Genomic DNA, 21,891 nt, shown 5'->3' with positions numbered 1-21,891 from the left:
CTAGAATTTACATATAGACAACAAAAACTATGAAAATAAAAGGAAAATTGAATTTTTGTCGAAACTGTTGATTTTTATCCAGACGGATACCTTGAACTATTGTTTGCACCATTTTCTTATACCGATACTTTGGAGAAAAAATATTGATAAAGAATTTTATCCTATTATTGTATTCTGAATTCGAAAAAAATTACATAATTTAATTTACAGGGTGTCCCACAACGATAGCTCTTAATATAAATTTTTAGAATTAGATCCCTGAATGAAGTAAAAAAAAACATAAATATTACACAAAAAAAAAATAATAAAAAATTATGGAAATTCTCATAATTGAATTGATCCACAACGCTCTTAATACCTATTCGTAGAATTACATAACAGAATGAAGTAAAAGAAAACAGCATAGATAATATGCAGGAAAAATATGGCAGAATCACCTGATTGTATATTTTATATTTTCTATAACCGGTCCAATTTTTGGGTTTACGACTATTTATATGTTCAACTATAAAGCCTTGCAAATTTGATCCTAATCCAGAAGACAAGGAAACTTCTTGATCAGTACCCTTAGAGGTATGATTTATTATGGGAACATGGAGGACTTTGTGACACGACAAATTTAACGTGAATCAGTCACCATTTACTACTTGGAGAGTCTTCGGCCAGCAGGGATCAAACCTATGACCTCTTGGACATGGGTCCAGTGCCCTTTTAGCCAGGCTATCCAAGCCGTACCAGCCTTTGCTGGGATTCTATCCCGGGCCACCTCATTGGAAGGCGAACGCTCTATCTCCTGAGCCATCGCGGCTCACCTTACTTGTATAGTAAAGATTTTTCTGGGGTTGGGATAGCTTGGTTCGTAAGGCATTGGACTCGTGTTCGGGAGAATGGTAGTTCGAGTCTAGCCAGCTGAAGAATGCCCGTGTATTAAATGGTGACTGATGCACGCTAAATCTGTCGGGGTCACAAAAGCCTCTAAATTCCCATGACAGATCAAGACTTCTGGGGGTACTTAATTGGCGATTGATTGTTTACTGGTTCACGTCAAAATTACGATCTGTGGATACATGAATGTGTACACCTAGTTAAACGGGCTGTGGCGTGTGTGTGTGGCTGAAGTCGTATTCGTAGCCTTAGATTTGGACCGGCTACCTCTGTTTTAAATAGCATATTGTGGAAAGATGAGACTGGTAAAAATAATTAAAAATAAATCATTATTCTAAACATTTATTTTGCTATCAGTTGCTACTCATGTATATACAGACCTGTATGCTCAATACAAGTTTTACTCAGATTTACGAAAATATTAATCAAATTAGAGTAAAACATTAATGGATGCACCTATTGCAACGTGGAGGTAGCTGGTTAAAATTCCACCATGTCTTAGGCTATGTATGTGTGCTGTTTTTTTCTATCTAGTGCTACCTGTACATGGACTTGTCAAAGGCATATTAGCCGAGCTTTGTATTGATCACATAAGCCTGCGAATATGTCCATAAAAATAAATAAAAGAATTCATCCAGGGTTACTGTGGGATTTGAACCCTCTACCTCTATTCTTTCATTTTATTATGTTGGAACAGCCCTGATGGAGTAATTTTATTTACCTTGATGTCGTATTTAATTAGTAATACTTAAGCTAATGATTTAGGTCAGCCTTGTCCAGGCATTTATGCATATAAAAAATGCATATTTTTTTATAATTTCAAACGCTGGTGGATGCTAACTTGCAATGGGAAAAAATCAAAACAAATAACCTACGAGAGAAAAGTTAACAAGGGTTTGCTAAATCAAATCGAGTTTATCAAAATAAACACTTTTGCGCCATCTTCAACTATGCTAACACTGTTAAAATTACCAGCTTATGTTTAAAATTACCTAATTTTACCATATTTACTAGCAAACATTAAGGTAATAAAAATCAAATTTTTTCATTAATTTAACTAAAATAGTCATTACAAAAGTGCTATTGTAAATATTACTTTGTTTTTTTGGTAAGCCGGAAACACGGTAAAGGCAACCATATTCTGATAGTTTTGAAAATACTTTTTTTCCTCAGTGTGACTCAAAGTAAAATTTAAATGAGTATATATATAAAAGCAATCAGTATATAAGAGCAATAAAAATCTATAGAACAATACTGATGAAACAAGACTGAAACCTTCAAAACCTGTTTGATGGCCGAAAAATACAAAAAAGAGTTGAAGGGTAGTTAATGAAATAACCTCCCATTTTCGTCATGCAATCAAACTGGTTTCGATGAATTCAGTCCCATCGTAATAAGTATGGACTTTCATCTTCGTTTTTGACAACGATTTTAAAAATATATTTATTTATTGAACACTCAATAGAAATATATTTTTAATTATTTATTTTTCTTTACTTAATTTTACATAAATATTTCTATTAATTTTTATATTTATATATATTTTTTCATCTTTTATCAAAATTTTATGAAAGAGTGAATCTTTGAAAAATTATGTGATATTTACATATCACTAAATAAGAAAACGTCTTCAGATAATAATATTTTAAAATCAATGCTTACTTTATTATACTCGAAAGGAAGTTCTAAGATAACATATCATAAGAATTTCAATTAAAGTGCCATCCTTTTAAAACACTTAAGACAATAAAATTTAATTTAAAGCTCGAAAATTTAGAAATCCTATTTTTCAAGTTGGTTAATATGATATCTAACTAGCTAGTGAAAGTACCCTTGCGTAAAGTACCACAGCATTTTTGAATTTCAAGTACTGAAGCAGTAGTAAATAATAATTTTAAAATAAGAATTGTTAATTCGTAATTAAATACATTATATCGCTATAAATTAGCAATAAGTTTTATAAATGTGAGCGGTGTTCAAAAATGTATTATATACGCTATATTACTATTAGCGTTGTTATCAAATCTGTATATATATAATTAACAATAAAAAGTTTGAATCGAAATAATTATTGAAAGAATATATTGTTTGAAAAACAAATAGGTTTTAAAGTCAAATGTCTTAATATAATTAGGTTCAAATTATTTAATTGTCTCTAAAAATCACACTTCATTAAAGTGAAAAGTCTTACATTAAGTGTGGGTTAAATGATCATGTTAAAACAGATCTTGTTTTCTGAGTGTATAGTTTTGTCATAGTTAGAGTTTATTTTGTGCAGAATCCTTAAAAATGTCAAGAATATCTCCTGATCCGTGTTCAAATCGAATACAAAATTTTAAAAATTTAAAATAATATAAAAAAATTTGAATTTTTTAATTATTCTTTTAACACTGTGGGACAGAAAATAGGAATGCGAGGCCGCGCGTAAATGCCTCACCTGCATCAGTCTTACAACGATTCTGTGAATGATTTTTGAAAAGGGGGGAGCAATCGGACACGAAATAATTAATGATGTTATTTTTCTCTAAAAGAAATTAAAACTTTTAAGAAAATCAAAGTTATTACAAATTATTACTATTTATCGTCAAAAAACATTATAATATAACAATTAAAAATTTCTTTTACTTATACATAGTTAATTTATCATCGTTTGCTTTTTCACGACTTGAAAAATAAAAATAAAAATAAAGTAAGTAATTAAATAAAATTAAAAAACATCTGAATTTGAAACAAAAAAAATGTGACAAAAAAAATGTTGCTAAATTTTATTTTTAAATAATGCTGCTAAATTATAGTTATAGTTATAATTCTAATTTATTTTTTAGCTAAAATTACCTAAATTACATAAATAATTACGTAAAGAATTATTTGTATAATCAGCTAAAAGTTACATAAATAATTATTTGTATTTTTAAATAAATTTGATACAAATGGAAAGTAGCGATGGAAAATTGTTAATCATTCATTCTATTTAGTAATAAATCTATAATATATTTAAATTCACATTTCGCATTATATCTGCAATGTAAAATATAATATTTTATGATATATATTACAAATTTATATTGCATTTAAAAGTGATTTTTTTTTTAAAAAAAGAAGTAAATTCATATGAATTCATGCACATTGATGAAAACAAATATTTTATTCTTTCTCGTTTTTTAGACATTTATAAAAATCTTATATATTTTTAACACATTTCAGTAACATGTTTTGTATTTCTTAAGCATAACTCTTAGCATTCATGAGTGCTTCCGAGAGGCCCTTTTGAAAATCGAAACTTCCGTCGCTGGTGACTGCCATAGCATTTACGCAAATGTAAAACCAAAGGACTTTGACGCAAGATTTTCCTGGAGGACAACTGTAGTCTCCTCCAGGACAGCACACAGCATTGTCGAACGGAGCGCACTTGTAGACCTGACTGTCACCGTAACAACATCCTGAAAAAGGAAGAAAAAATTAAATATTATCCAAGAAAAGATCATTTAGTCCTCTTTAGATGTAGTATTTGGCTATTACGAGAACTACCACAAACAATAGACACTCGAACTGGCTGTTACCGTTGTTACGAAAACAAATTATTTGGTTGTGGGGATAATAGTTTCGAACTTGTGTTTCCATGGCAGCAGACAACCTCAGAGTTTCAATCTAGAGAAGTTCTCGTGATGGCTATGGTGTATTTTAATGATAATTTACGAGATCATGACATTAGTTAAACGTCTTAGGAACAAAATCAAAATGAGTTTTGAAATATTCTATAAGCATATTTCATATTATACTTGCAAAATATCTTACACAAAGTGTTCAACATTAACCACTCTTGATACATGTTTTTAGCATTATCTCCATCAATGCAAATTGTCAATGTAAATTAAGGTACTCTAGATATGAGTACCTTAATTTACATTGAAAAATATTTTTTATAAGTTTCTCTTGAAAGACAAACTAACTAAATCTTTCTGCATTTTTTGAATTTCAAATATATATAAAATATACAAATATCTTTATAGCTTTGGTAAAAACGACACTTTTAGCAATAATTAGTAATTTCTACAAAATTTTGAATCATCTCTTAACAAAATAGCCTAAATAATTATCAGAACAATTTTTTTTCAAAAGTCGACAGTGCTTTTCTCTTTCTATGAAAAAGAATTGCCAGTTTCACTAGAGGCAGAAATTTTTGTTTTAAACAGTATAATAACTTCAAAATTCGGAATTTGATATATTAGGTATATTGTAGCAAAATTTATAAAATCCGTTGTTTTAATCCATTTTTTTTACTTTCTTTAATAGATAAAAAAAACCTGTTTTGAAAAATTAAATTTAACATTTTTCTGCATACAGCAGAAACTTGCAGGATCTTGAAAATGTCACTAAACTGTTGATTACGTGAGTAGTTTGTATTTAGTGAATTGAGAAGAATATTTATGCCATAAGTGATAAGTGAGATAGTAGAAAAAAAAGAATATTCTCATCAAAAGCAATTTTCATATCATAAAAAAGAAATAACTTTTTTATTTCTCAAATTTCATTTTAAATCTAAGCATCTCGTATCAGATTTGCAGTCCTATCCAACATATAAACACTTTCACACATAGAAAAAGAGCATAGATAAAACTACCAGGAAATGGTGAGAATTACCGTGTTCCTGCTTCTATGGAGGCACTAAAATGCTTGGTAATTTTTTACTGAAAGGCTTTGGTAATGTTTTTGGAAAAATTAACAATGAAATATGGTGTTATAATAAGTGATAAAACTTGTTAAATGTGTTAAAATTTGATAGTTTTATCATAATGTCTTAGACCATATCATAAAGCCATTTAGTCGGTTAAATTTACTTTTCAGTTTTGTATTTTTGTATTTTTTATTAAATATGCTGTAATAAGAACAATTTTTTAAAACTAGATTTTTCCGGTTAACTGTTAGCAAATGAAAGAAAAAATCACAATGAAGATGATTTAAATATATTTTGGTTTTAATTATGAAAATTATTGATTTTTTTTTTGCCAGAAATGTCCTCACCATTTAATGAGCTAATTTTTCTAGAATTTTTTTCTTCATATAGAAACTATAAAATATATTTGTTTTTTATTGTTTCGTTCAAATAAAAAAACTAATAGCAATTTCCATATCAGAATAATTTTTCGTGAGAGAAAATGGAAATAGTCAAAAAATGAAAGGCTCATTGCTTTGTGATATTTTGTCCACAAATGATTAAATAAATTAACTTGGAAATTGAAGTACACATTAAAAGCCTGAAATAAATTATTTGTTATTCAGTGTTTTAATTTGCTGCAATATTTTTAAACAACAAATATTCGGTGTAAGTAAATGTTTAGTTACAAACTGATAGATTAGTTAAGAGAGAGTTGTGAAGGAAAATTGTTTTTCTGAAACAAGCATAATATAGTTATTTAATTTCAAAATTTCTTTTTTCAGATTTAAAAAAATCATAAAATATTTTTTCTTGATTAAAAAAAAGCATTGTAATTGCCATAGTTTTAAAATCTTATTATAAAACATTGGATTCAAGTAAAAAACAAAAATAATGCTTTATTAAAATAGTACATTTTAATAAAAACAACTTGTAATTTAATCTGAATTTTTTCATAATATTTTCAAAGTTTTGTTTAAGAAGAATTGTTTATTTAATAATATGATTATACAAACGCACTAATCGTCCTAATAAATAATAAATAATGGAAATAAAATAATAATATACCGTAAGATGAATTTAACTATTTTCTCGAACCTTATTTAAACCTAATCTAACCTAATTTAACTAATTTCCTGAAAAAACGTTTATTTATAATTTCTACGCACATTGTTGGATGTTTAGAGATAAAATCCAAAACTATAATATTAAATACGCTAAACTTACGAAACTTTTGTACTTAAAAAGTTAAAAAAAAATCTTTTTGAAATTTAACTTTTACTTCCAGATCTTCTGCAAACTTGTTTCTACGCATAATTCGTAAAATATTTCGATTTGCTGGATGAATGATATGAAGTTTTGGATACAAAAAGATAAAAGTTTAGCCAACCTGAAAACTTAAGAAAAATTTTTAAAGCATCAAAAACCTACACTTTAAAAAATTACGGTAAAAAATACCGGCACTCAGGGTGCTGGCACTTTTTCCATTCAAATCTATCTTTTTACGTAACATGTTACGGAACGAAAAATCTGATATACTCTAAATTTTAAAGCAATAATTACCGTAAAATCACTGAACTACTCTAATTAAATAAATATTACTGCAAACATTACAATATAAAAATGAACGGTAAATATGGATTTCAAGGTAAAATAGATTTACGTATAATGCACCCAAAGTACAACTACTTTATACCGTAAATTGATACGGAATTGTGGCCATTTTTTTTAAAAATAATCAAAGCATTTATTTAAATTTAAATATGAACAGGGGTGAGAGTTTTTTTCTCTCTTGCTCTGAAACTGCTAAAAGAGAGAAGGCTATTTTCAAAACCAGATTTTAACTATTAAAAGAATATTTTAAAATAGTGTTTTACATTATTTTCTTGCAATTAAGGGGCTTTTAAGATTTTTTTTTGTTAATGGGAGTTGAAAGTATTTGATCCATTTAATTAAAAATATTTACTTACTGTAAAAATGCAACAAAATCTTTCAGCATTTAAATTAAAAACAAAACAAAATTAAGTCACATTTATAGATAGTGCAATTATTTAAAATCGTGTAGTTATTCTTAAAGGTGTAATTTGTGTTAATAACCTTTTTTGCATTTTACATACTATGTAAGAGTTAAAGATTTTTTTAAGGAAAACATAAAAATATTTATCCGAAATTGCTAGTATTTTTACTACATAATTATGAGTCTTTAATTTCAAAAGATTTTTATACAAAACTAGTAAAATGCAATCGACTTGAGAGAATACTGAATGTGTGTTGAAAATATATTGAAAGTATTTAGATTCTCTACAAGATATTAAATTTTACTCACTGCCATATCCAGGGCAAGATCCCCACCCACATGTCTCAGCAGCAGTCAATGATGCCAAGCATAGGACGCCAACGACAGCAAGTAGTACCTTCCTACATAAACAAACAAAATACAATAATACTTGGAAAAAAAAGTAAGAGGATAAAAAGTTTTTTTTACTTTTTTTTTTACCGTGATATAAAATGATGATAATTTACTCAAGGAATGTAAATTTAAAAGAAAACGAAGCGAAAAAAAAACATTTTTCATGTACAGTTTTCAAAATGCACTTTTCAGAATATTTTCTTCAAATTAAAGGCTAGTAGTTTTCAAGATAAAACTTTTTTATATACGAGGATTTTATATTTTTCAATTTGTTTTTCCCGTTTCATTTAAACATAAGCAGATTCCAGTTTATTAAAATAGATATCATTGCACGTAGGAGATTTTAGGTTATTTTCATGGCTTTCGACAGTTTAAATATAATGTTTCGTCTCTTAAGGAAATTTTTGTTCAAAATATCGCGTTCAATTTGTTATTGTCATTGAAAGTTAATTATAGAGTTAAAAAAAAAGCTCTTACAGTTTCTCTTTCATTGTAAGCAAATTATAATATTAAATATTTATATTCAGACAAAAATTAAATTTTTCTGCACCTAAATTTAATAAATTAAAAGTTAATTATTTTTCTTCATACTTTAATTGTCATTGAGAGTATTTATTAACCAAAGAAAGTCTCAAAAAGTCTAATTTTTATTGCTAGTAAATAAAAAAGTATATTTCTCTATTTTACAAAATTTATATTGCGCGTTATATGTATTTAATGTTTAATCATTTGTCTTAAAAGATAGTTTGTGCCGTTGATAAAACAGTTACAAAAACAAATTTTTTAACATTCTTCCGTTTAACTTTTGCATATGACATAAATTTTTTTTATTATTTAATGCTAAAGTTTAGTTTTTTCTTTAAATTTTATTTTTTATTTGAAAGGAAAATAAAAGAAACTGTTATAAAGAAGTAGTCTCAAGCAGACTAATTTTCAAATTTAGCAATTGATATCATTAAATTTTTATCATTCAAAAAATACTTGAGTCTAAAATTTTTCCTCAAAGTCATTATCTGTGAACTTAGATAAGACAGATACAAACAGTCTCAATTAAATTACTAGTAAACTAACCTATGATTTATCATTCAAAAAATACTGAAATTTTGTCTTCTGTGTATTAAATCTTTAATTAATTTTTACACAGTTTTGTTATTGACATAAAACGCTGAAAATTTACTTTCAAAATAAATTTTTTAACCGTCTCACTTTTACGGCTTAAAAACAGTATCATCAAATCTTCATCATTCAACAGCACTAATATTTTTTATTTTACGTATTCTGTTTTTAATTCTTAATCTTCATAGTTTAATTGTTACTGCTATTAAACTTTGATAAATCTATTACAAAAATGAGTTCCAAATAACAGTTACAAACACTATCACTTTTAGAAAAGGCAAATAATATCATTAATTTTTTATCGTTCAACAATGGTGAAATTTTGCTTTATTTGTATCAAACTTTTAAGCATTTTTCTTCTTAGTTTAAAATTTATTTCGAATAGAAATTGATAAAACATTTTCAAAAATAAAATTTATTAACTATTAACTATTGCGAAAATATTAAAATACATTAACTATAGCGAATTTTGTTAACTTAAATATTTATTTGCCAAAATGGAAAAATAAAATCATAAATTTTTGATGCATTATTTTTTTTGTCACTTAAAAAGACGTAATTTTTATTACAATTTCATACAGTTTTGGTTTACTTATACCTCAAAAATTCGATTAGGCTCCAATATTTTTCTTAATAACTTTATTTAAGTAAATAGTTTAGTTAATAAATAACTTTATTTAATTATTTAAAAAAAAAATCCATTATTGATTATTATGAATTTTCTCATTATCAAAAAACAATATCCATTATTTCTAAATATTTCATAAATGAATATAATAATTTTTCGAAACAGGAGTAAGAAATTATAAGCTCTAACTACATAATAAAAGGATTGAAAAAAAAATTATATGGTTGAATTAATTTAGATAATTTAATAATAATTACCTACATGATGAAGTATAAATCAATTTAATAAAAAATAATATTTAAGCTCCATTTAAATTATATACTGTTCAAATTTGATGAAAGAATTGAGTAAAAATCATTTATATATCAATTATTTAATTATATTATAAAATAATGAATACTTACATTATGTAATGCTTCGAATATTCTCAAGTTGATGAACAATAATATAACTAGTTGTTTCGGAATAATTACTATTTCCAAAGCTTCTGATTTATATAGTAATAGAGCTCAAAAATAATCTTTGACAATATTTGATAAGAATGCTTGAATATCGTAAGTAGTGAAAGTGCAACCAAAATCTCTTGTATTCGGAACAATACCAGGATCTCTTATTTCGAGATAAAAAGTGTTCCTAAATTTATTCTATTGGTTAGTCTGAAAATTTGTCTTATTTTGCTTTTCCTCAATCAGGGAAAATTGTCAACTAAGTTTCATTTTCGTTGAAAGTTCCCTAAGAATTTTATAATAGAAATATTATTTTTTTTGTTGCGAATAAGAAAGAAATATATATTCCTTAAATGTTATACTCAAAATGTCAACTTGTAAATAAAAACATGCCAAAATTATATTTTCAATTATTTAAATGAAAACGCAATATTTTAGTTAATATAAATGTCATTTAGAATTTAATAATCACTATGCATTGAAAATTACTTATTTTTAAAATTATTACGTGTTTATTTTATCTTTCAAGAAGCACTCAGTAGAATCATACTCACATTTAAACTGTAGTAAATGTCCTAATTTGAGTATTATAAATGAATAAATAAATAAATGAATGAATAAATAAACGATGATTCAAAATAAAAACTCGTGTTTCCCAATTATTTTTAAAAGATCCAGTATTTCAGTTAAAGTTAGTGATATTTAGACATGAAATGTAAATATTTTTATGACTATATTACTAACTTGAACGAATATTGCACATTTCATTATTTACACTTTTAAATGTTAATTTTGTAACATGTAACTACTACTAGCATTCTCACTAGCTCACTAACACGAGCATTTAATATAGCATTTAATATAATTTACTCTCACTAACATTAAATGTGCAATAAATATATTATTTTAAGTATAATAAATAAATAGATAATTCAAAATAAAATTATTGCTTTCAACTGTTTAACTAAAAAACTGTTGTAAGTCAAATTAATGATAATAAGAAATTTAATCCATATATTTTTTTTTAATATATCGCTATGATGACCAAATGTTGAGAATTACTTTGTTAACATTATTTCATGGTAATTTTTTAAATAGCCCTCAATAGAATCTTACATTTAAAATGTAATAAATGCCCTAATTTGAGTATAATTATGAAAAAAAATAATAAAAAAATAAAGTAAATAAACAAATAAATAAATAAATAAGTAATAATACTGAAACTTTTTTAAATATACTTCTCAATTAAAAGAGCAGTAGCTTTTTGAATATATTACTATCATGAATAAATATGACCAATTAAATTGCTTTACATTGCTTTATTTTTATTTTATTTTCAAGTACACTTTTAGAAATTTCTCAAAAAAATGTTAAAATAACAATTTATTTACTTGTTATTTTACCATATTCAAACAAAACAGTGAAATAACCCAAAATAGGACGGTATTTAAATTGCTGACTGTGAATAAAACAGTTTATTAATTGATTTCACCTAATACGGTTAAACAACCAGAATTTTACCGCACGAACTAGGCCCATCTGATGGAACCACTTCGTTTCTTGCAGCTGGGTATATATTGTAGCCGGGAGGGTGAATTTGTTATTCTTTTGATCAACAAAACGAGGGTTCGAGTCCCAGCGTTGACACTACAATAAACTCATTTCCTTCAACACATTTAGAATTTCCTGTGTTCCACATACCCTAATTTGTGACCCCTGACTATTAGTTTATGATACTCTCATTCAAACATAGATGGTTGCACCATAAGTGGTTCAACACAAAAAAGTCTAGTATTTCTCATCTTTAAAAATAGGTGAAAAAAGCAAATAAAATAATGAAACCACATTCCCCAGTTAATTTGATAAAACACAACTCAATCACAGCATATCTCCAATGTCCATTTAAATTTCTCGTTTTTACGGTTTTGAAATTATTTTAGTTTTATATGGTTAAAAAACAGTATAGTTTTGCAATCATGTTTTTTTAACCATACTAGGCAGTTAACGGTTTCAAAACAACAGAGGCAAAAAAATATTCATTACCCTTAAAATTTACGGTTAATTAGATAAACAGACTGTTGCCGGTTATTTTATAGTAATTGAAGGAAAATACTAACAGTTATAGAATAGAATATCAATAGAATATCACCAACATATAATGTGCAATAAATGTCCTGATTTGAGCATTATAAATAAATAAATATATAATTCAAAATAAAATCATTGTTCGTAATTATTTGAAAGGAAAAAAAATTAGGTCAAATTAATGACTATAAGAAATTAATTATGAATAATTTTGAGCCTATCGCTACCATGAACAAATGTATCGAATTACATTGTTCACATTATTGCATGTATATTTTATCGTTCAAATAGACCTCAAGAAAATCTCACTCACATTCCAAATATTATAAAAGCAATAATTTGAGTGTAATAAATAAATAAATAAATAAAATAAAAAAGAAATAAATGAGTAAATAAATAAAATAAAAAAGAAATGAAAGAATAAATAAATAAAAAAATAATAAAAAAAACTTTTTTAATATACACTCCTTTCTTAAACGCTCAGTAGCTTTTTGAGTGCATCGTTATCACGAATAAATATTGCGAATTACATTGTTTACGTTGTTTTATGTTTATTTTAAATTTCAAATAGCCCTCAATAGACACTCACTCACATTTAAAATACAATACATATCCAAATATAAGTATAATAAATAAATAAATGTATGAAATAAATAAATAAATAAAATAAATAAATAAATAAATAAATAAAATAAATAAATAAATAAATAAATAAATAAAATAGATAAATAAATAAATAAATAAATAAATAAATAAGAAATAAATAAAATAAATAAATAAATAAAATAAATAAATAAATAAAAAATAAATAAAATAATTATGACTCAAAATGCACAATTTTCACCTTTATTAAAAGCATAGTAAAATAAAGAGAAAATAATTTTTCATCAAAAATCTTGTGAGAAAAATACAAATCATAAAAGAGGTAAGGTTTTCTTGCAACACTGTTCTCTCTTATATGATTAGATTAAATTTACTTTATCATGAAAAGTTAATGTTATATAACAAAAATAATATAAGATTGATATTAATACATGACATGTTTTAGAAATTGCTTTACATTTAAATAGAGTGATAATTAAAAAAAAAAACTTCAATTTTCTATCTTAGAGTTTATACACTGCAAAAATGTTTTTCATTTTTTTTAAACTATACTTATATTCAGTGCTGTATCGCTAAACTTGTTTTTCTCCCAGGGCGGTATTCTCCGTCAATGGGGGAGGTATTTAAATTAAGGTATAAAACTGAATTAGACACAATTTTTTCTTTTTCAAAACCTAATTGTAAATTTAGTTTTATGTTTGGCAAGCAAAGATCCTAAAATTATAAATTTGAAGTAGAGTTTAAAAAAATTATAAAATCTCTTCAAAATTAGGACAGATTTAAGCATAATTTTTCATGTCACACTAACAGCTCTAAAATGTTAGAATTTTTGTTACGGTAAAATAACCAGCAGAAGTCAGTCGATCCAATTAACCGCAAAGTTTACTGTAAAAAGCATTTTATAATTTTAGGGTTTTGAAACCGTTTATAACTAGCATGGTTTCAAAACCATAAAAAAGAAATTTAACTGGACATTCTAGCTAGGTTTTTTGCTAGGTAATGGGCTTTTTAAAGTCTAGTGTTTCTCCTCTCTTATTATAGGGGAAGGAAACAGATGAACTAACTAAGCCACATTCCACGGTTCATTTTATAAAACACAACTCAACCACTACTTAACTTATCTAACTAATGAAACTACTTTCGCGTAAAATACTGCAGCATATTTGAATTTCAAGTACTGCAGTAGTAGTAAATGATAAATTTAAAATAATAATTTATAAGTCATAAATAAATAAATTATATCGTTATAAATAAAAAGTAAGTTTTATAGCTGTGAGCTCAGTTCAAAAATGTTATATTCGCAACATTAGCGTTGTTATGAAATCTGTAATAATGTGATCAACAATAAAATGCTTGAATCGAAATAATTTTTGAAGTAATAAATTTTTTATAAAAAGAAAGAGGTTAAGTCCATTGTCTTAATTCAATTAGGTTAAAAGTAATTTATTGTCTCTAAAAATCGCACTTCATTAAAGAGCAAATTCTTACATTAAGTGTCGGCTAAATGATCATGTTTAAAAAGATATTGTTTTCTGAGTTTAAAATTTTGTCTTAGTTAAGAGTTTTTTTGTGCAGAATTCTTAAAAATGTCTCATTATCCGTGTTCAAATCGAACACAAAATTTTCAAATTTTAGATTCATAAAAAAATATAAAAAAAATTGGATTTTTTTAAATTTTTTAATTATTTCTTTAATACTGTGGGCCAGAGAAATAATAGTGCGAGGCCTCGCGTATGCCTCACCTGCCTTAGCCTGACAACGATTCTGTGACTGATTTTTGAAAAGGGGGAGCACTCGGGCACGAAATAATTAATGAAGTTATATTTCTCTGATAGAAATTAAAACGTTAAAAAAAAATCAAAGTTATTACAAATTATTACTTTTTATCATCAAAAATCATTATAATAATTTAAATTTTCGTTTAATTAAACATAGTTAATTTATCATCGTTTGCCTTTTCACGACTTAAAAGAGAAAAATAAATAAATAAAGTAAACATACGAATAAAATAAAAAAAAATCTGATTTTGAGGGGAAAAAAATTCGACCAAAGAATGTTGCTAAATTTTATTTATAAAAAATGCTGTTAAATTGTAGATATTATTATAATTCAAATTTATTGTTTAACTAAAATTACCTATTTTTAATAAATTATTATTTAATATACTATTTTCAAACAAATTTGATACAAATGGAAAGTAAGGATCTAAAACTGTTAATCATTTATTGTATTACGTAATAAAGCTATGATATACTTATATTTATGTTTCGTATTATATCTGTGATGTAAAATATAATATTTCATGATAAATATTATAAATTTATATTACATTTAAAAATGATTTTTTCTTTAAAAGACAGTAAATTCACATGAATTCATGCACATTTATGAAAACAAATATTTTATTCTTTCTCGTTCTTTAGACATTTATAAAAATTTTATATATTCAGAACTCATTTCAGTAACATCTTTTGTATTTTTTAAAAATAACTCTTCTTAGTATTCATGAGTGCTTCCGAGAGGCCCTTTTGAAAATCGAAGCTTCCGTCGCTGGAGACTGCCATAGCATTCACGCAAATGTAAAACCAAAGGACTTTGACGCAAGATTTTCCTGGAGGACAACTATAGTCTCCACCAGGACAGCACACAGCATTGTCGAATGGAGCGCACTTGTAGACCTCAGTATCACCGTAACAACATCCTGAAAAAAAAGAATGAAAAAATTAAATATTATCAAAGAAAAGATCATTTACGTTCTTCATCAATAAATGTACGACGTACTAAAGATTGTACATAGTGTTCTAATAGTCAGTAGTTGTCACTCTAGATGTACTGTTTGGTTATTACGAGAACTACCACAGATAATAGACACTCGAAATGGCAGTTACCGTAGCTGCGAAAACAGATTATTTTGTTATGGGTATAATAATTTGCCGCATGACAAAGCTATCTCAATTTAATTATTTTCCCGAAAAAAAGTTTATTTACAATTTCTACGCACATTCTTAGATGTTAAGAGATAAAATTTAAAACCATAATATAAACACGTTAAACTCACGAAACTTTTCTACTTAAAAAGTTTCAAAGAGGATCCTTTAAAATTTTACTTTTACTTCAAGAGCTTCTGCAAACTTATTTAGACGCATAATTTGTAGTATATTTGTATTTTGATTTGCTGATTGAATGATATTAAGTTTCGGATAAAAAAAGAAAAAGTTTAGCCAACGTGATAAGATAATTTCGAAAGCAACAAAAACCTGCACTTTAAAAAATTATGGTAAAAAATACCGTCACTTAGGGTGCTGATATTTTTTTCAGTAAAATTTTTTTTTTTTTACGCAACATGTTACGGAACGAAAAATCTGATACACAGTAAATTTTAAAGCAATAATTACAATAAAATTACTGAACTATTCTAATTAAATAAATAATACTATAAACACTACGATATAATAAAATATGGTAAATATGAATTTTAAGATGAAATAGATTTTACGTATGATGCACACTAAATTGCGGATACTTCATACCGTAATTTGATCCGAAATAGTGTGGATGGCCCTTTTTCAAATCTAATCAAATCACTTATTAAAAGTTTAATATCTACGGAAATGAGAATTTTTTTCCTCTTGTTTTGAAACTGCTAAATAAGATTAGGCCATTATCAAAATTATTAAAGGAACAGTTTGATAATTCTTTTTCTTATGTATTTGAATGCAATGAAGTGACTATTAAGATTTTTTCTCTGATAAAAGTGAAATGTTTTTGATCCGTTTAGCTAAAAATGTTTACTTACTGTAAGAATTTAACAAAAACTTGCAGCAGTTATATAAACAACAAAATAAAATTAAGTGCAATTATTCCAGTTTATGTAGTTATTCTTGAAGGAGAAAGTTCTGTTATAAATCTTTTTTTAAAAAAAATTTATACAATGTGTATGAGTTATAAAGTGCTTTTTTTAATGAAAGCATATCGAAATTTATCTAAAAATGCTACTATTTTACAACATATTTATAAGACTTTAATTTTAAAATATGTTTTATAGAGAACAAGTAAAATGTAATCCACTTGTGAAAATACTGAATGTGTGTTGAAAATATGTCGAAAGCGTTTAGATCTTCTACAAGATATTAAATTGTACTCACTGCCAACTCCAGGGCAAGATCCCCACCCACAAGTCTCAGCAGCAGCCAATAATGCCAAGCATAGGACGCCAGCGACAACAAGTAGTACCTTCCTATATGAACAAACAAAAAAGTTAAAATAATACTTGAGAAAAAAGTAAGAGTTTCAAAAGTCTTTTTTTTCTTCCGTGATGTCAAATGATGATCATTTACTCATACATAGAATGTAATTTAAAAAAAAGAAACGAAAAAAAAAAACATTTTTATTTATAATTTTCAAAATGCACTTTTCAGAATATTTTCTTAAAATTATGAGCTAGTATTTTTCAAGATAAAATTTTTTCATTTACGAGGATTTTATATTTTTCAGTATGTTTTTCCCGTTTCATTAAGCCTACGCAGATTGTAGTTTATTAAAATAGATATCATTGCACGTAGGAGCTTTTAGGTTATTTCATGGTTTTCGGCAATTTAATTATAATGTTTCGTCTCTTAAGGAAATTTTTATTCCAAGTGTTGCGTTCAATTTTTTAATGCCATTGAAAGTTAAAAAAATAAACAGTTAAAAAAATAAAGGCTCATTCAGTTTCCCTTTCATTGTAAGCAAATTATATTTTTAAATATTTATATTCAAACAAAAATTAAAATTTTCTGTACCTACATTTCGAAGTATTAAAAGTTGATTTTTTTTCTTACTTTAATTGTCATTGATAGTATCATTAGCAAAAGGAAGTCTAAAAAAATCTAACTTTTATTGCTAGTAAATAAAAAAGTCTATTTTTTTATTTTACGAAAATAAATTTTTGCTTTATATGTATTTTTTGCTTTATATGTTTGATTATTCGTCCTAACAGTTGGTTATTCCCATTGAAAGTTTGTAAAACATTTACTAAAACAAACTTTCAAACACTTTTCCATTTAATTTTAGCAAATAACATGAAATATATATCATTTAACAAATCTAAAATTTAATTTTTTCTTCCAATTTTAATTTTTATTTGAATAAAAAATAGAAGAATTAGTTATAAAAGTGTAATCTCAAATAGACAAATTCTTAAATTTAGTAACTGATGTCATTAAATTTTTTTTCATTCAACAAATACTAAAATTTAAAATTTTTCTTCAATGTTGTTGTGTATGAACATAGATAAAGCAGATAAAAACAGTCTCAATTAAATTACTAGAACACTATCTAATTATTTATCTTTCAACAAATACTAAAATTTTACCTTTATGTATTAAATTTTTAATTAATTTCTACACAGTTTTGTTAATTACAGAAAACGTTGAAAAATTGCTTTTAAAATCAATTTTTTAACCATCTCACTTTTACTGTTTGAAAGCAATATCATCAAATCCTTATCGTTTAACAATACTAATATTTTATATTTTATATATTCAATTTTTAACTGTTCATCTTCATAGTTTAATTTCTACTGCATTTAAACTTTCATAAAGATATTGCAAAAATAAGTTCCAAACAATAGTTGCAAACACTATCACTTTTAACTATAGCAAATAATACCATTAATTTTTATCATTCAACAATGCTGAAATTTTGCTTCATTTGTATTGAAGTATAAAGCATTTTTCTTCTCCGATGTCAATGTTTATTTCTAATAAACATTGACAAAACATTTGAAAAAATATGTTTTGAAATGCTTTTAAAAGTCTTTTATTATTAAAAAATATGAACAATTGCGAATAAACTTTTTGTCTTAAGACAGCGTATGGAATTTCCTAGAGAGTTAACTGAATGATACATATGTTTCTAACAATTATTTAGCTATAAATTTAAAAACTTAGTTAACCTAAATAATTATTTGCAGAAAAAGAAATTAAAATTATAAATGTTAGATGCAAAATTTTGTTTTCTTTTATCACTTAAAAAGACGTAATTTTTATTTTAATTTCATACAGTTTTAGTTTACTTACGTCTCGAAAATTCTTTGATGGCTTCAATAGTTTTCTTAATAACTTTATTTAAGTAAATAGTTTAGTTAATTAATAACTTTATTTTTTTATTTTAAAAAAAAATCATTATTGATCATTATAAATTTTAGAATTATTAAAAAGCAACATCATTATTAAAAAGCAATCATTATCAAAGCATTATCAAAATGTAACAAAATAAAAGAATTGAGGAAAAAACATTTATATATCGTTGCAATTAAATAGTTAGATAATTAAATAATAATTACTTATATGATAAATTATAAATCAATTTAATAAAAAATTAATTTAAAATATATACTTTTCAAATTTAATGAAAGAATTGAGTAAAAATCATTAATATATCAATTATTTAATTATATCATTAAATCATAAATACTTACATTATGTAATGCTTCAAATATTCTCAAACTGAAGAACAATAATGTAACTAATTATTTCGGAATAATTATTATTTCCAAAGTTTCTGATTTATATAGTAAAACAGCCCTAAAATTATCTTTGATAATATTAGATAAGACTGCTCGAATAAAGTATGCAGTGAAAGTGCAATTAAAATATCTTTTATTTAGAACAATACCAGGATCTCTTATTTCAAGATAAAAAGTGTTCCTTATTTTATTCTATTGGTTAGTCTGAAAATTTGACTTATTGTGATTTTCACCAATCAGGGAGTCTTGTCAACTAAGTTTCATTTTAATTTTATCTTTTTGTTCGTTAAAAGTTCCTTAAGAATTTTATAATAAAAATATTAGTTTTTTTTAAACAAATAAGTAATTAAATATATATTCCTTAAATGTTAAACTCAAATTGTCAAACTTTTTAAAAAAAAGAGCCAAAATTATTATTTTCAATTATTTAAAGGAAAACGCAATATTTTAATTAATAATGCCATTTGGAATTTAATAATCATTATGCATTGAAAATTACATATTTTTAAAATTATTACATGATTATTTTATCCAACAGGGATCACTCAGTAGAATCGTACTCACATTTAAACTGCAGTAAATGTCCTAATTTGAGTATTATAAATGAATGAATAAATAAATAAATTAATTAATAAATAAATAAATAAATAAATAAAAACTAGTGTTTTGAATTATTTTTAAAAACACAGTATTTTAATTGAAGTTAATGATATTTAGACGTGAAATGTTAATATTTTTTGACTATATCACTAACTTGATTAAGTATTGCAAATTTCAATATTTACATGGTTACATGTTAATTTGAATTTCAAGCACTCAATAGACTCTTACTAGCATTTAATATGTAATAAATATATTTTGAGTATAATAAATAAATAAATAATTCAAAATAAAATTCTTGCTTTGAACTATTTGATAGAAAAAAATGTTTTAAGTCAAATGATAGTAAAAAATTAAATCTATATATCTTTTTGAATATATCGCTATTATGGACAAATGTTGCGAATTAATTTTTTCACATTATTGCATGTTAATCTTTTAAATAGTCCTCAATAGAATCTCCCTCACATTTAAAAAGCAATAAATGTCCGAATTTGAGTTTTATAAATAAATAAAATAAATAAATAAAATAAATAAATAAATAAAATAAATAAGTGAAATAAATAAATAAAATAAATAAATAAATAAAATAAATAAAATAAATAAAATAAATAAAATAAATAAAATAAATAAAATAAATAAAATAAATAAAATAAATAAAATAAATAAATAAATAAAATAAATAAATAAAATAAATAAATAAAATAAATAAATAAAATAAATAAATAAAATAAATAAATAAATAATAATGGAACTTTTTTAAAATGCACTCCTTTATTAAGCGCCCAGTAGCTTTTTGAATATATCACTATCACGAAAAGAATATTGCGAATTACATTGTTTACATTATTTTATGATTACTTTATTTTCAAGTACGCTCATAGAAATTTCTCGAAAAAACAGTTAAATAACAATTTATTTGCTTATTATTTTACCATATTCCAACAAAATAGTCAAATAACCCTGAATATAATAGTATTCCAACTGTAAACTGTGAATAAAAGGCTTTTTTGATTGCTTTCACCGAATAAAGTTAAACAACCAGAATTTTATAGTATCAACTAGGCCCACCTAATGAAACCACTTAGTTCTTTGCAGCTGGTTACAAATTATAACTGGGAGGGGCTAATTTGTCAATGCCATGACAGACAGAACGGAGGTTCGAGTCTCAGCGTTGACACCACACTGCAATGACTGACCCTGGACTATTAGTTTACGATACTCTCATTCACGCATAGATGGTCACCATAAAGTTGCTTAACATAAAATGTATAGTATTTCACAACTCCTACAATAGATGAAGTAGGCAAATAAACTAATTAAGCAATATTCCATGGTTCATTTGATAAACAAATCTCATCCACTACTTAGCTCCAATGTCCGTTTAGATTGCTTTTTTACAGTTTTAAAACTATGTTAGTTTTAAAAAGTTAAAAAACCATGTAGTTTTATAATCATGGCATTTTAACCACACCAGTTGTAAACGGTTTCAAAACCGTGAAGTTGAAAAATATTCTTTATCGTACACTGTCGGTAAATTAGATGAACAGACTACTGAAGGTTATTTCACAGTAATTTTAGAATGAAAATTCTAACAGTGTGCTTAATAGAATCTTACTAACATTTAATATGCAACAAATAATAAATGTCTTAATTTGTGTGTAATAAATAAATAAATGTATGACATGAATAAATAAATAAAAATTAATAAATAAATAATAGATTAATAAATAAATAAAAAATTAAGAAATAAATAAATAAGTAATAAATAAATAATAGATTAATAAATAAATAAAAAATTAATAAATAAATAAATAAGCAATAAATAAATAAAAAATAATAAATACTCAAAAAAAAATAATAAAAGTTTTTTTTAAAAAATATTTCTCTTTATTAAATAGGTTGTAAGAAAAGAGAAAGTAATTTGTAATCAGATCTCTTTAGGAAAAAATATAA

The 21,891-nt window shown here is 24.8% G+C and overlaps 2 protein-coding genes across 2 annotated transcripts; both read right to left on the bottom strand.

Annotated features, from left to right (window-relative positions):
• Positions 1–4,011: 4,011 nt before the first annotated feature.
• LOC107446171 (uncharacterized) lies at positions 4,012–10,147 on the bottom strand. Its single transcript, XM_043045296.3, has 3 exons — positions 10,098–10,147; positions 7,866–7,957; positions 4,012–4,325 (listed from the first exon to the last, which is right to left on the bottom strand). Coding segments are annotated over exons 1-3 (312 nt in total). The 5' UTR covers positions 10,100–10,147; the 3' UTR covers positions 4,012–4,107.
• Positions 10,148–15,207: 5,060 nt separating this feature from the next.
• Positions 15,208–19,426, bottom strand: LOC139424768 (uncharacterized). Its single transcript, XM_016070839.4, has 3 exons — positions 19,288–19,426; positions 16,973–17,064; positions 15,208–15,528 (listed from the first exon to the last, which is right to left on the bottom strand). Coding segments are annotated over exons 1-3 (315 nt in total). The 5' UTR covers positions 19,290–19,426; the 3' UTR covers positions 15,208–15,307.
• Between the last annotated feature and the right edge of the window lie 2,465 nt (positions 19,427–21,891).

This window comes from Parasteatoda tepidariorum, chromosome 8, assembly GCF_982258835.1.
Source record: "Parasteatoda tepidariorum strain Cologne lab strain chromosome 8, Ptep-v5.0, whole genome shotgun sequence".
Classification (NCBI taxonomy): Eukaryota; Metazoa; Arthropoda; class Arachnida; order Araneae; family Theridiidae; genus Parasteatoda; species Parasteatoda tepidariorum.
Note: the sequence above shows the minus strand (reverse complement) of the source record. Positions and strands in the feature narration are given on the sequence as shown.